A 16,650-nucleotide genomic window follows, 5' to 3' on the forward strand; every position below is an offset into this window, starting at 1 on the left:
GATCTAAATCAAAATACCACCGGCAAGACGGGCACATCAAATATGACCTGTGAGACTGTGCTGCCACTCAGCACTCCAAAACCAGGGCAAAACTTTTTTTACTTGCTAAGGGCTGAGGAATCAGACCTTGTTTAGAAGTTTTCAGCATTTCTCATAGTGATTCCCTGGATAGGAGCGAGCAGCCGACCAGCGCTGGGAAGTGAGCAGGACATCAGCTTTGGAATACAAAATACAAACTTTTGATGAGAACAGGGAGAACATGGCTTGCCAAATGCAACTCTTGCATAGCTGCAGTCACCAAAGAGCTTGCACAAGAGTGTTTGTTAGAAAGCACGGTTAGAAGTGTCAAAAAACTGATTATAAAACCACAATTACACACAATCCCAAAGCTTACAGAGAGATGGCTAAAATAAGGGAACCATCACTCAAAGCTTCATTCTTGTTTCCCAAAGCCCTTGTGCATAGCAAAGGTCAATCACTATGGACCAGTTGAAGTGTTTTGGTTGGGTTTTTTTTTGGTTTGGTTTTTTTTTTTGCCTCTCAATGAAGCAAAACCCAGATATTCTAGGAAGGAAGAAAATAAGAAGTCATTTTCATCTCCATCGTACCTTTTAACTCTGGGAAAGCAGTAATCAAAGGCTCACGGGGCAACTGCTTTCCAGTACCCCACAGAATTCCCATGGCTGACAGCTCTCTACAAACACTGGATACCTCACAAGGAAGCCCCGAGCCAGCAGAATTATTCAGAACAAGGACAGGGTTTAGGAGCAGAGGCTCAGCTTTGTCTTCGGTCACTGAAGGTGGGAACCTAGGGAACCTGGGCAGATCTTATAATCAAAGTCACACTAAGGCTCCAGAATTCATCCGCTGGACTTCCCAGCGTGGTGACTTGACTGCTTTACATCCTCAAAGAGAACAGCCCTGCTGTCATTCTAAAGTGCTTTTTGTTTTCAAGATCCACCTCACCACTCCTGTCTGGATTAGACCAGCTCAAGTCAAGCGGGTTGAAGCTCAGGCCATGGTCACAGAGCACGACTAGAAACACAGCAACAGTCTCTTCCTTGGCTCACTCACCGTGAAGAGGTTGGATCGGCGCTTGGACTGTTTACGGACAGGAGTTGGTGTGTTGGCAGTGGGAGGAACATCAATCCGTAGCTCCTTCTGGCTGGTGCTTGGAGTTGATGGGACAGAGGAGGAATAATCACTTAAACTCCCTCCTCCATTACTGGTCTGCAAGGATTAAAGTCAGTTTTAAACAGCGGTAACACTGCTTTCAAGAAATTGCAATCCTCAGCTGCATCTTATTTAGTCCTGGCACCTGAGAATAGCAGCCTAAGCTCAGAAACACAGCAGGCCTGCCCCTACTGCCATTTTTCCATGCATTTCCATGGCAAGGCTTTAAATATTTTTTCCGTGCCTTCATTTATTTATTTATTTTAAACCCGAATATTTCAGGCACAATGGCATTCTACACAATATACCCCTAGATGGATATAAACAATTTCATTTGTTGTATTAGCGTAAGAGCAAGCAAAACACTGGGGAAAGGCTGTACGTTTTACTTTTCTACTTCAATTCTGCCTCCAAACCTAGAAAAAATATCTAGAGCAACAGAACTGCATAGCTGGACTTAATCCTAGTCTGGAATCATCAGCCCGCTGAGAGCTAATCAAGGAAATGAAAAAACAATCCACCAAGGCTGTAAAATGGCTCCTGTAGTAATAGGTAGCTGTTAAGACATTTGCTGAAGCCATGAAAACCATTGGCACAGGGATACAGAGCTTAAAAGACACTCCAATTTAATCAAAGCAGCCCAAACGTAAAGTTACATCATAGACTCCTAAGAAATTCAGTCACTCAGTGAGTCCACAGAGCTATTAATGAACTGATGCCACAAGTGACTAATAGCGGAAAGGCAAGGAAAACAGACTGGAAAAGTACCAAAATGTGATTAATGTTTTGATTTTTTATTAGACATAACAAACGAGCATTAAAAACATCATTAAGAAGGATGCAGAGATAATTTACAGGTTTGTTTTTTTTGTCTGTGAGGTACACGTGCATCCTCTGGGGACACGCATGCTATGTATGGTGAGTGGGGACTGAGGCAATGCAAAGATGGAGAATTCCAGAGGCTTTTGGAGAGAAGCTCAATGGAAGAGAAGAAGAAGTCCAAGGTAACATCTCCAAGGTAACTTATGAGAGGGAAATGATCTGCAATGCTCATCAGAAGGTGAAAAGATACCTTTGAAGCAATTGAGTTTCCTATAAGAAGCAAGGAGAGAAGGTAAAATAGGGTACTTATGGGATGCCTGAGAAGGATTTTCCCACAGCACTTCACATGAGGCAATTCATTTTAATTGCTAAAGCTAGGAATTCACCAGGTTGCTTCAGAGGTAAAGAAGGCAGTCCAGTGTTTGCTGTTCAGCACTGCCCTTTGCTAGGGACACAGGGAGCTGCCATAACCTGCTTGGAAGGCACAGCAATACAAGCACTTCCATAACACAACCCTCAGAGGTCAGAGCAAGGATCAGGATCTCAAGTGGAAGGGAAAACCCCTGAAGGAGAACCAAGCAGGAGACAATTCTTTGCATCATCCACTGAACATTTCTTTCAGAAATTTCAAGTTTTTCTTCGGTGTTTAATTCCTTTCTTTTCTTTCAAAATTCAAGAAGAGAAAGGTTAAAACAAAGAGGCATGAGTCCAAAGCACCTGCTTGCACTAAAGGGTCGATCAACACAGCCACAAATCCAGGAGTTATCACTTCTAAAAGTCAATACATGCCAACGTTCCTCATACTCTGTCCTACAGGTTAGGAATTACAACTCATGAAACAAACTTTCTGATGGAGAAAAGTGTCCCGTTTTCCCTTTAAGAAAAGGATATGAGATGTTATCTGCCCTTCCTTCTGAGTTAGAGAAGGGCTGCTGCCAGGAAGCCAGAGGTATGGGGGTACTGGAACTAACAGAGGATCTGACTGAGGTTTTCCTACAGTGTTTTCAGGTACAGAGAGAAAGTAGCAAGCAGAATTTGGAAGTGGCCCAAGTGACTAAAACAAAGCCAATACAAGAGTAAGAGCTGGAATTATCATTTTTAGTACTGATCACTTTAGTCCTATCAGCAAGCGATAATGAACGAGAAGAACTACCTGTGAAGAACTGGCCTCAATCTACCCCACATTCACTTTCCTCTCTCTCCTTTCTGTATGGTGCCTTGCTGAGATAGCAAGTAAAAGGTCAAATGGGCAGGGCAGTAAATAACCTGCAGGAAAACACACAACAAACCTGCAAAAATCAGAGATCACTCCTCCAAAGAATCACAGGAAGGGCTGTGGCAGACAAAGGAAGGTTTAGGACGAGAACATCTGAAAACTCAGCAGCTATGAAATGGCTTAGAGATTAGAAAAGGAGACCAAAGATGCTGAAACAAGTAACTGGTCTAAAGGAATGGCTTTTGGACCACAGTGGTAAGGACCTGCTGTTTGGCCCTTTTTGCCAAACTGAGGAGGAAAAAGAAGGAAATTTAAGCAAGTAATGAATAACCCGAACTGAAGGTACAGAACACATCTAAGATTAGAACCACGCAGCTGAAAGGCTCAACACAGGAGGGAAAAAAAGATGAGAACAAGTGATGAAGATGGTGGAAGAAAAGAAGAACGATCATGCCTGAAGAATTAAGAAGCCTGTTCTTTCTGTATGAGAAAGAACATTCAATAGTACAAAGGAAGGACTAAAGTATTCTACAGTGATGACAGGATGTGAACCACAAGTTCTTGAAAACAAAAGGATGTAGCTATGTATGCTATGCATGCTTCATAATACTGTAAATCTTGACAATGATGCATTTGTGCCTTTTTGTGCTAAAACAAGGTAACTGTGGTAATTTAACAAAGCAGCTCATCAACACTACACTGCTCTTACTCCTTGTCTTCAAAAGAAGAGGGAGAGAAAATACAGTGAACAAGGCTCACTGGTTGATCTAAGGACAGGGAGATCCCTCACCAATTGCTGTCATGGGCAAAACAGACTTGGTACAAGGAGATGAACTTAATGCACTGCCTCCTGCTAACAGACTGAAGCAAACAACACCACCTTCCTCCACTCACTCTCTCCTGCCTTCTCCCCCTAAGCGGCAAGGGAGAATGGGGCTGTGGGCAGCTCATAATGCTCCAGCTCTGCTGCTCCTGCGTGGTCACTCCCTTCCCCTGCCCCATGTGGGCCTCTCCCATGCATGCTGCCCTTCCACAGCTGATCCTGTGTGGGATGTAGAGTCTGCAGCTCTCCAAGCACAGCTCCAACACTGCTCCAAACCATAGGGCCACCCCTCAGGCACTGCTCCAGCACAGTTCCAAGGGCAGCAGCAGCCATGGGCCTCCTGCTGCACCGCAGGTTCCTCCGCAGCTGCATGGGGAGACGTGTTCCAGATGGTCCCCATGGGCTGCAGGGGACAGCCTGCTCCATCACAGGTCTCTCCTGGGCTGCAGGGAACTGCTGCTGCATGCCCGGAGCACCTCCTGCACTCACATTAGTGGCTGCAGGGCTGCTTCTCTCACATCTCTCACTCCTTTCTTCCAGCTGCTGTTACAAAGCACTTTCCCCTTCTTTAGACCTGCTCTCACAGAGGCCCACCCCAGCATAACTCACAGACCAACTCTGGTCAGCAGCAGGTCCTTCCAGAGCAGTTGGAGCTGCTTCTGATCCGACCCGGAGCAGTGCTAGGCTCTGCCATTCCAGCCACCAAAACCTCAGCATCTGACCCCAGCAACTTACACCACTCACTTCTATGAGAAACATATTTAATAATTGCGATTAAAATAAATATTCATCACGTTAACAACACAACCTTCACAAACTTTACTTCCATCAACAAAGACAATTCTCCACAAAGATCCATACAACGTCACCTCAATGCCAACAAAGAATAACTTACTCCCCACCATTTGTCCCTTCACTGCACCACAAATTCTCCACAACTGCTACAACATCTGGCATCATCCAGTCCAGGTTTTGCCCATTACCTCTCCCAGTCACCATCCTCATCCCCAATTCCCCAGATGCCCCAGCTGGGCATGGCAGCTTCACATCCATGGGCAGCTCAGCTCTCCCACTTCTCCTCCTCAGCAGGACCTTGTCACAGGAATCAAATGCCACAGCAAAGATTTCTATCCTAAGCACAGTAAGGACTCTGTAGAATGCTACCTTTTTACTATTTTCTCATCCTACAGGATCATTTTATACTTATTGCATGGATGTACAGTCTCATGGATTTTGAGGTGATTTGCTTTCTAGGAATAAATCCTCAGTGATAACATACTTTGGGCATTCTAGTTCACCCAGACACAGTAATCCTACACAGACTTCTTCCATAAAGCCCTGCTGGCAACGCTTCCCTTCACGCACACCTACCTCCACTTGGCTGCCAACAGTCTGAATAAGATTCTGATGCTGGTTCAAAATGCACCATGTTTTTACTGGAGTCGAGCACTGAATTTAGGACACATGGCAAATAAATATAACTCACAGAATTTAGCATCCAAAGCCATAAAAATCAAGTCAGTGAATCTGAAGAACAGTCTCGCTTATGACACACAAAACCCAACGCGCATCAAATATAAACCCATCTGCTAACTGCAGACACACTGGCCAAATTTGCGGCAGTCAGAACCAACCCAGTAAGTACTCTAAAGCCCATGGGGACGTTACACACCTTAACATTACCTTTGCAGTGGAGTTTTTCTGACTAAGCTGCTCTCAAGACACGAAGATACCTGAGAAATCAGCACAAGGGCCACTGCTCTGCATGGCAGCTTTAACTTGGTCTTGGTCAACCAGCTGGACCTAGGTGGGAAAACTATCAGCCTCAGCAGAAACATTTATCTTCCCCTTTCAGCTATCTTGGCTGATGGCTTTACTTTTCTGCCCGTAGCAAGGCAGCACATTCACTCTCAGATGTGCCAAGCTTTTGGATGTACATAATGCAACACGATCTTTTTTTCCTGCTAGGGAAACACAGAGCTTGATGGTGTCCAATGAGCCTGTACATGTTGTTGCAGAAAAGCCTAAAAGTCTTTTATTTCATGGATGTGTTATTTCTAGAATGCATCTTGCATGAATGGCCAATACTCCATTTACAGAATACCTCTAGCACCTAGACACATATAAATCTTTATCAGCACGTGGACCCATGCTGTAAGAGCCTCAAGGTCAAGGCAACGAGCACAAACTGAGCAGATATTTATCACTACACCGTTACAAGACAAAAGCAATTTGGATGAATCTCACTCTGGTATCCATGTGCCCAATTCTGTCAGTTGAGCTACCTCACAGGTAAACACTGCCAATAGCGACTGCAAGACTTTAAGAACCTGTAAAATGAGATTCCTGGTGACACCTTTTTAAAAAAATAAAATAAAATAGAACACTGTCCGCAGTTCTGTGCTGAGAAGGGATCAAACCAATCCAAACGGCACACTTTCATGAATGTATGTTAGCTTTTACTTATCTCAGCCTCACCGGTAAATAAACCAGTGAGTTCACCTTGCACGCCAGACCTGCATTAGCAGAAGGTTGGACTTATCTTTGGGACACGTTCCTAAGCAGCCAGCTACACAAAGGCTGCAAAATATTCACCTTATAACTTGCATAAATCTGGCAGTGCCAAGAATTTCAGAAAGCATACAGTAAAAACATCAGGCAAAACCAATGAATGACAGCAAAGGAAGAATAAAGTTGAACTTTCTCGTCTTATCAAATTACCCCAAAGGAATGCAATCAATGTTTTTCTGCTCTCCAGATATAACGGGACACCCACCAAGAAAAATCATCTCAACTGCTTGAGGAGAACATGAAGGCAGCAGGTTCTACATCTAAAACAGATGAGATTGCCAGAGCTTCAGGGAGCCTAGAAGCAGTTGGAATAAAGCAAACCTTGATCAAAAGCAGAGATCCCATGCTCTATGACAGAACACATTTGGTTTCTGCACCTTCTGTTCTTGGGGAAGAGGAAGGAAAAATGCATTTCTGCAGAAATACAGGAAATTCCCTAGTCAGGACATTTTGTCTCCGCACACTTGTGTACAGTGTTGCTCTTGAAAGACCCATTAGCTCTGTCTTTTATCTGACAACATTATAGGTAGGAGTCCAATTTATTCAAGGGATTTTGGTCAAACGCAGGGACACATCCAAAGATGGATTGATGATGAAACTGTTTAGTCCTTGCCTCAGCAAAAGCCAGAAAGCTTTGATTGTGTTGCCACGGAATACAAATTTCACACTGGATTTCAAACCTACACACAGATAAGTGCTGAGATTTCAGTCCGTCTCACGCTCTGCACTAAGACCAAATACAGGAAATCAGTACAGTTCAACCTTATCCTTTGGGACATATTAGGACTTGTTAATCCAAGGAGCGTTTGCCTGTTCTTGTAATGAAAAGGCAGAGGAAAGATTAGATTTCTCCTGTCAGACCTATCAGACTGATAGAGCTCAAGACTGAGTACCAAGAGAAGTTAAGACAGCTTGGCTAAAGTAAGCTGGCACATCCAAAAAAAGTTACCAGTGAAACTACCAATGACTTTCAATTAACAGCACGTGACAACAGGCTTCAATACTGCACTGTTTCATGAACTAAAAGAAGATCAAGTCAGAGCCTGAAATTTAAACTGACCTCAGAAAGGAAAAGAGAAAAGCAGACTTTACAAAAACTAATAGGAATATGAATACGGTCTCGCAAGGACAAAGAAAGGAAGAAAAAGTGCCCCAACAGATGAACTGAAATGTGACATCCCAGTCCTGTAGAACACATTTCCCTGCACATGTACTCTGTGCATGTGAATAAAGGGGAATACACGTACTTACATTTATTTTAAATGAACATTAGAGATTATTTAAAATTACTCTTGCACAGACAAAACATTCTGATGAATGCTGCAGTGGCACTAAATGCAATTTGCACTTCTCTATTTGATTGTGCAAATTATAACACAACACTTCTCCCAAGTGATCCCCACTGTAAATAAGATAATGGTGCCCTGTTAGTTACTACTTACCACTATCAGGTCTCACAAACAGTAAAATAATGGACAATTAAGCAGACTGCACTTTTCTTGCAACAGTTTAATTTATGTATTTAGACCGTTGCTGTAAAAAACTTTTTGGAAGCCTGATGTAAGCCATAAGTAATGCATCTTTCTGAGATTGCAGCAGGTAGCAAGCTCAAATGCTAGCCGTGCCTGAGCTGCAGTTCAGCAGTATGTATGTATATAGACCCCATACCTTTCAGAGATGCAATGCTGATCTCCTGGGAATGCCACACTGCTGACCAGTAAGCAGCGTGCACAAATACTCTGCATGAATAATGATGCTGGGGGGGAGCCTACAAGACAGCACTCAATTCTCAGGCAATATTCTTAAATTCAGAGCATGGAGAGTGTGGCATTTAAGGCCCCCTCTCTGTCATGTACTACAGGCATGTGTGGAAAAGTGCTGGCACACATGGCAAGGATGTTGTCATTTCAGTTCTCTCCCAGAGAGCTTAAACAGGCAAAGTCCACAAAATACAGAAAGGTATCAAATGTCATGTGATTTTCACATGTTTTATCAACAAACTATGCAAAAGGTACAGACACATCTTTGGGTAACCACTCGATGGGTTATCAGGTATGGGGTCACTTCACATGACAGTTTCTGATACACCTTGATCCTTGGTAGAATACATCGAAGACTAAATGTCTTCAACAAATAGCAGCTCTTCCTTGCCTCACAACTCAATCTAGTTCTTGAAGTGTTCAGAAAGACCAGAATGTGAAAAATCGTGAATGATATCCTTGAATTTGAGAAAAAAATACTATGCATGAATTCTGTACTGCCCTGAAAGCCCATGAATGGATGTGAATTGCTTGCACCAAAGGTTAATGACCCTGGCTATCAAAGGCTTGCAGGTAAAACCCTCACCTTCACAATATAAAAAAAAGCTGGAGAAAAACAAAAGCAGTACCTACTGCAAATAGAAGCAGAGTTCTGTCACTGGGATAGGAAGCAGCTCACATTCCCTGAGACAGCAGTCTGGAAATACATATGCACTCAAGCATAGGCATACCTAGGAGTATTTTCTGGCCAGAAATGTGACCTAGATGCTCACCAACTAGGACTACTAACATAAGTGTAGACACACATCCAAACACACAAGCTTTCCACACTTTGAAAACAGAAACTACTCTTTGTAGAAGTCCTTGCATGAATTAAGCTTTAGAATTTACCCCAAGGGCTAGCCTGGGTATGGTGATACTGTACTCTTTCTCCTCTGAAGGTCAAGCTCTTGAACACAGAATCATCATAGAGCTTGACAAAGTTGGATTGCCAAAGTAATCTAACTATAGAAAGAAACTCATCTTATCTGCAGTGATCTGTAACCACTACTTGTGAAGATCTTAACTCCTGTGGAGAATGCAGGTGACAGTGCCTTCTAAAGACAGCATTTCTGGGAAACCTCAGTGAAACATCATCACGTCCAAAGAGATGTTCTAAAGAACACGAGTCAATCCTCTTGTGAGGATCAGAGATGGTAAATTCTCCTCAAAACCACCTGGAACTTGGAACTGCATCTGTAATATTCTTTTAAGTCTAGGATAAGGACTCACTCTAACCAAGGTCCTACTGCCAATAAGTGCTGCATCAAGACAGTAAGATGTGAAGCAGGTTTATGATCCAAACATAGCCTCAGAAGACAGGCATCTTTGGGCAGAGCTGCTATTACTTCTGTTAATTATGTCAGCCAACAAATGTGATAAAGAACATTATTTCAAGATCATAGGAATAGATTTCAGGGATCCTTATCACATAAGTTACCTTGATTTTCCCAAACAGTTCTTATTCCTGGCAAGAAGTAGGTGAAATACTTGTCTAGAATTTGGTATTTGCTGCCACTGTCCAAACTGTCCTCAAGTGGGAAACTGTTAAGAACAGGGATATTTCATGTTCTTAACCAAACAGGCTTTATCAACAAGAAGATTAATCACAACTGTTTTAAGAAAATGCAGAACAGGGATGTATTTGGCTAAAATTGGGTTGTAAAAAGTATCATCACCTATCCTCTGTAGGATGTCTTGGAAAACTACATGACAACCAGCAGAGGAAAAGAGGTCCTGATAAGATCCAAGAATAAGATCACAACGGAAATTGTGCCATTCAAACACATTGTAACACACTTCCATCACAGCAACTTTCCTCTTCAACCACAAAACAGGACAGGTCTCAGTACCAAAGTTCTATACAGCATAATTCATCTTGGTCTAAAAGTATCAGCTTATAGAACTGTCTGGAGGAACTGGATCGGGAGAAAAGCATTTTACACAGTGGGCTACTTCAAAGTGCTAAGGGAAATGACCCGGTCAGAAAGTGGCTGAATGTCATATACATCAAGAAACCGAAGAAGTTCTTCCATATGAGGAACATATTTCACCATGAACAGTTCTTCAGAAGAGTCACAATGTGAGGCTGGTACTTGGGTTGAACACGGCAATGCAAAGAACTCTATAGTTAAACTAGCATCCACACCTGCAGAGTTAACTCGATGGTGGAGGCTTCCATTGGGGTACAAAAGGAGACCAGGAGAACCAGAACCTTCATCCAGTGGTCCAAATTTTAAAAGAGCGCTTCTAAAAGACACTGACATGGCAAGTGAGAGAAAAAAATTCTCTCTCACAAAGACAGCATAATTCTTACTATGCTGGTTTTGCTAAAAAGCAGAAGGGTTGATAGAACAAAATGTGAAATGGGTTGCTCAGGACTGCTACGTAACACCAGAAGACATTACTGGCATTTAAGACTTAAAAATCTGCCAGGAGAGATGGTGGGTATCAGACATTTCCAACTGCTCCAGTGAAAATCAGGACAGTAGGGCACAGTTCTGGTCATATATTAGAGGGGCCAGTAAGATGGCCTATAAATCTAACTATCAAGAGTGAAAGAGCACAGTGGGAAACAGTTCTTCTGTCTGCAGAAGCCTTGTATGTGAACACTGGAGCTTGTATTTATCCACCCTGTGAATATACACAGATTGTCAGTTGTCAGTAGAAAAAGACAATGAGGGAAGATGTCACAGCAGAAATACAGAAGTCAGTATTAATGCACGTGGGTAAAAATTGTGCACGTTGAAAAATTTTAGTATTAGGCAAATGTTCCCAAAAACACAGCACTTTGGCTTCAAGGCCAGCGTGTTTTCCTGCCATAAATAAAGGCAGCTTTCTGTTTTGCTTTCCTCTATCTATCATCTCATTAGTGATATACACTGCCAGGCCATCAGGTGGAATCATTTCAATTGAGCATCAGCAGAGACAGGCAATTACAACTGCACGCAGTGGTAACCATAGTAAAATTCTAGTGCCAAGCACTCAGATACACCAGGTACTACTGCTCATAGTACTGGATGAGACCATTAACCACAAACACTGTGAGGTGATTTTAAAAAGCCATACAGCAAATCCTGCTACTGTGACAACTGGTCTGCTCAGAGCAGCAGGCTGCTGGGCATAATCAGTACCATGAAAAGTGGTTTAAAGCCAAAGTAAGTCACCACCACAGTTACGTGAAACAAAGTAAAGACAATTAAAAACACTGCTTTAAACTACAGATCACTGATACCTCTCAAGAAGTGCCAGCTACCTACATCAAGCAGGAAAATGAGCGGTGACATTACACACACGAGATGAAAAGCAACCTATTAGCTCATTTTTAAGGCAAGCACTGATTTTAGGCTGTACCTGGCTGATATGTACAGCAGAAACCTGGGCAGAACACACAGATGAGTGACTTGGAGAGTTTGGTAGGGATTTGCAGGGTCCGATTGAGAGCTGCTGTTTCTTCCTCGTTGCAACGATCTTCTGAGCAACTAAAAAACAAAACAAAAACAAAACATACGGGCAGATGAGCTACAGGCAACACTGAAAAATATGGCAAGTCAAAAATATGCAGAACATACAAAATACAAAACAGGGCACAGCATAATTTTTCCCATTGTTGAAGGCTGCTTCAAGAACTGAGCACAGTGCATCCAATGAGGATGACGGATGCTTCACGGGAGCCAAGAGCTCTGTTCTCCACGTGGATGAAATTGTCCCAGCCCACCAGATAAGTACACCTAAACCAGTAAGATTGAAACAGAAGGGGATAATTCTGATGTGCAAGTTAGAAAAAATACTCCCAGGAATTCACCCAAAATAATCAGATGCACAGCAACAGAACGTAACAGAATACTGGCAGGGAAGTTCAACCTCTGCAGTCATATCACCAACATCTGCCTCTGACATCATGGGCCAAGGCAATAAAATAGGAGGCACTGCTTTCAGAGCAGCCTCTCCATTTGCAAAAAGAAGCTGTAGTGTGATTTCTAGTTCATGTAATTATTGTCATTAATATCTCCACCTACAAGTTAACAGACCGGTTAAAAATACATATATACATATTTTATATGCGTATATATGAAAGGAAACAGAGCCCATCTGAAACACAGCAGCATCCACACATCTCCTGCAACTTTTCCATTTTAAAAAGTCACACCATTTCAGATACTACAGAATTTCAAGTATGCTGGAGTCTACTGAAATTTCAATTTATACTAGGCACAGCTTAACTTCAAACCAAATACACAAATTAATGCAGACCCCAGCTTTCAAACTCCACTGAGCATACAAACTCATGCTGGATCACATCAATACTTATTTCTTACTCCAAAAATCAAGAAACTGCCCTGACACTCTGCAACGGAGGCCACAGCCACTTGCTTTGTCTCTGCCAAACCAGTCAGAACTGCAATGATGACTGGCACCTACTTAAGAAGTCGCACAGAAACTTGCTGTGATTAAACTAACAGCATTCAATCTGTATTATTCAGAGAACATCAGAAGATAATGATGTAAATGCCTCGATGCAGTGCAAAACAGGCAGGTACTGTTTAGCAGAGTAAGCATACAGTTTCTCCTCAAATGCATTTTTAATAACAAACTGGTCCATGGCTTATGTTCTTCATGTAAATGAATGATGGCACGACCATGATTTAGTGAGAATATATTGTATAAAAAATGGCTTGTATATAAGAAGCAGCAGCTTCATTACTTACATTCCACCTCCAATAGGCCCCTTATCATCCTGAAAGGATGATATCAATTAATTTATTTTCCCCTGCCATATTGATCATAACCTTCATCAGCTAATCATGTTTAAATTACAGAGGAATATCGTAGCACTCTGTCATTTCAGAACCACTGGTTTATCGATCTGGACTCTAGAAAGCCATATATTAAAATATTTTAAGCCACATTAGTGAACGTAGAGAGCAAACCTAAGGTCAGACTTTAACATACGCGAACGGATTTGTCTTCATCACGTTGTAAAGACCCAAATTAAGACCAAAACTGAATTAAAACCATGCTGCCTTCTCAGCAAAATCTTCCACTCTCCAGGAGGGGGGGAGGAGGGGTAATTAGTAGGGGAAAACACTTATTTCTTTCCTTGAGTCTGAATGTAGGCATTTGTAGCCTACATTACGTTAACTAACATCATGCAGTCCTGCCCAAACATCGCTCCCGGAATTCACCAAAAAAAAAAAAAAGCATTCCCAAGGCAGTCTGAACTTAGCTACTCAAATGGATTACTTGAATACTAGCTGAAGCACTACAAAAGCAGGCATGGTTTTATTAGCCCACTTCAGTGCCATTTGCACAGAAATGCACAGACTTTGACTGCCAAGGGGTGTTCCTGCTTCTTGGAGGAGGTGAGAACAGGAGGAGGACAGGATGTTCGGCTGCAGTGCTCAAACTGCAAGTGTTGTGGATACAACCACAAAAGACAAGCTCAACAGCCAAGCCAAGATTTGTACTTAAGCAAAATGTCCACATAAATCCATATAAATACGTACATAGCTAGGAACGTGAAGGGTGAGCCACAAGGTAGCTGGAAATTCTACTCCAAAGATAACAGAGCAGCACCAAGGGTAAATGATCCTGCCAACTGCAAAAATGGTAAAAAATCACAGCAGATCTAACGTTACCTTCTTAAAATTGGGTTTCAAACTTGAAAAGAGACCATTCCTATCCTCAAATTTCACAGCCTTTCCCTCAGTCAGAAAGATGACATACCCCCTAATGGAACTCCCCATCTGAGCTGCCAAACCTTCCCAATTCCTCCTCCATTTCGGCAACGAGCCCCACCAGAGCACGATCCTTCCTGCCTCTCCCCCTCCTTCATTAGGCGACCTGCTCTCCTTTCAGACACCAAGCAGTTTTTGCTTCTTTCATTGCAGTCATGGAGCTCTCACTCCATAATTAGACTGCATTCAATATTCAAGTGCTCGGGGCTACTTGCCCTTGGATATTAAGGGGATTTGAGCTTGTGAAGTGCCTAAAGGAGTACGGTGACCCTTCAAAGTTTGCGACATCTGAAAGATGTGACTGATCATCTGCGGGGCAATCGCCGGACTGTCAAAAGACCCACTGTGCTCTTTCTAAAGCTACCTTGAGAGAAGAGATGAAACCTAAATCTTGCCTATCAGAAGTCAATAAAAGGGGTTCAGCATATCTCTCCTCAGCAGTGCTGCTGCAAAATCACATTTTCTACACCTTCTATTCCAGAGAAAAAAGCCCCGAAATACACAAAACTTAAAATGGCTGGCAGTAAAAACCCCACGGACCTGCTAACTCCTGCTGCTGAGATCTTCAGACGCAGTAGTTAGGGAGGAAAAATACACAGTTAAATGGTTGTGTAGCAAAAGAAAAATACACCGTAATTGTAAGAACACCAGAGACCAGCTATACTTCTCGTTCAGCTCCCAAGCCTGTTTCTGTTATTACACCTCTGTCATGTCTCAAAGCAACAACTCATTAACCACTCTGCGTTAAGAAAAATCCTTAAACAGCACATCCAGGTTCACTCTGGAGTTACGAGCATCTCTGTCATAGTCTTCCTAGATCAGCATGAATACTGTTTTCCCAACTGCAGCAGCAACAACAGAACAGTTCAGACAAGCGAGCGGCTGCGTGGGACCTCTATGACAAACACAGATCAGTAAGTTCAGGTATGCCTCTTGTAAGCTGTGGTACATGCAAATCCTTCTGTATTTGTGGTAATAAAAGCTAGCCAGTGTATTTCATTGGCCAATTTAAGACTGCTTAGAGTCAAAAGCTTTAGATTAATGCGTGTTCGAAATTGAAACATCACTCCAGAGAAAGCTATGCAAGCAAAGTAAGTGCTGTTCTATAAAGTGAACAAAGAAAGGAAAGCAGAAATACTTTAGGCCTGCAGATACCGGGTGTCATCTCATCCGAACCATTATTCCGTGCTTCTGAATTTAGTATAAATATATTTGCTAAGGTATGCTTCTAGAACAAATGAATGCCAACTTAATCTGCGTGGCAAGTATGAGAAATAATCAAGCAAGAGACAGATATTTTAGCTATTCTGGAAAAGAACACAAACTACGTTCTCTCTGCTTTCACACTCAAACTAACAGAGATTTTTTACTATAAGCCATCTATATAAAGTTAAAAAGCAAATACGACTTATTTCCAAAGTTAGGAACTCTTCTGAAAATAAATGGAAATATGCCAAGAATGTTCAGAGTTATAAACCAGGCATATTTACGTTTAGCAAATATTTGGTCTTTGGGGAAGACTGATGTCTCTTTGCTGTACGTGCAAATTTAATTTCACAAACTACAATAACGAGAAAATACGTTTTGCTTTAAGGTCTCATTAATCAAAAGCGTGTGAAATTCCTCTTCTGGAGGACGAATAAAATGTGCACGTTGGGATAGGAAGCTCTTCACTTAAACGTCTCTTCTTCCCCACCTGACCCAGCTCACCACAACAAAACCAATCTCCCATCCTCTGCCACTGTCATCATAATACGACATTTCGTTAAGCAAACTGCTGTTTGCATGCGGTCCCACTAACTTGATTCCCTCTGGATTGGAAGCAAAGTAAAACAAAGCAAAGCAAAGCAAAGCAAAGCAGGAAGGCTTGGTGGTCTAGCAGCCTGTAAGTGGCCTCGCAGCGCTTGCTTGCCCTTGCAGTGCTTCCCATGGCTTGTCAGATCTGTATGCAAACCACCACGGCTCCTTCACAGACCCATTCAGTTAACTGTTGGCAGTGAAAACCTGTGCCGATTTCCACAGATGACAAACAAAGCTTTCCTGTTCCCCTCTCAGCAGCTCGGAGGAAATGGGCTGCCTTTCCCCAAGTCTGAACGCGCTCGAGGTGGGGATATCAGGTCAACCCTCTCCCTGAAACCAAGAACAAGGCCTCCCTAATGAACCAACTCCTCATTGTGTGCAATTTCAGAGCTAATCACCATTAGAAACGCTGTTGCCAGAGTAACTGATCTGACAGAGTTGTCTTTCAGCGGTTCAAAGGGCTGTTCATATGTCAACTTCTGGTGCAGAAGCATCAGGCTGCTTTGGCAGGGGCAGCTGGGTCTCTAAAATCTCATTAGCGCAGCTTCATTCAAGTCTATACTCCGACAAGAAAGTCAGAGGCCTGAGGGGAAACCACTCCTTCCAAGCAGTTTGAGGCTCAAGGTAAGGCGGCCTCATCTGGATCCACCTTCCCAAACCCCAAATCCAAAGGTACCTCAGCGCTGCACAACGGCTTCATTTAGGGAA

The 16,650-nt window shown here is 42.7% G+C and overlaps 1 protein-coding gene across 7 annotated transcripts in view; it reads right to left on the bottom strand.

Moving 5' to 3' along the window:
• Positions 1-16,650, bottom strand: part of AGAP1 (ArfGAP with GTPase domain, ankyrin repeat and PH domain 1) — a 287,855-nt gene that overhangs the window by 160,037 nt on the left and 111,168 nt on the right. For 5 of the 7 annotated variants that reach the window (XM_042874293.1, XM_042874289.1, XM_042874291.1 and 2 more), the window contains 2 exons: positions 11,759-11,886; positions 1,075-1,230 (listed from right to left, as the gene is read on the bottom strand). In XM_042874293.1, coding sequence (XP_042730227.1) covers positions 1,075-1,230; positions 11,759-11,886 — 284 coding nt within the window. The remainder of the gene's footprint in view (positions 1-1,074; positions 1,231-11,758; positions 11,887-16,650) is intronic. The other 2 variants (XM_042874292.1, XM_042874290.1) reach the window with 1 other exon arrangement.

This window comes from Lagopus leucura, unplaced genomic scaffold, assembly GCF_019238085.1.
Source record: "Lagopus leucura isolate 7727_CA_CO unplaced genomic scaffold, USGS_WTPT01 Super-Scaffold_100012, whole genome shotgun sequence".
In the NCBI taxonomy this organism is placed as follows: domain Eukaryota; kingdom Metazoa; phylum Chordata; class Aves; order Galliformes; family Phasianidae; genus Lagopus; species Lagopus leucura.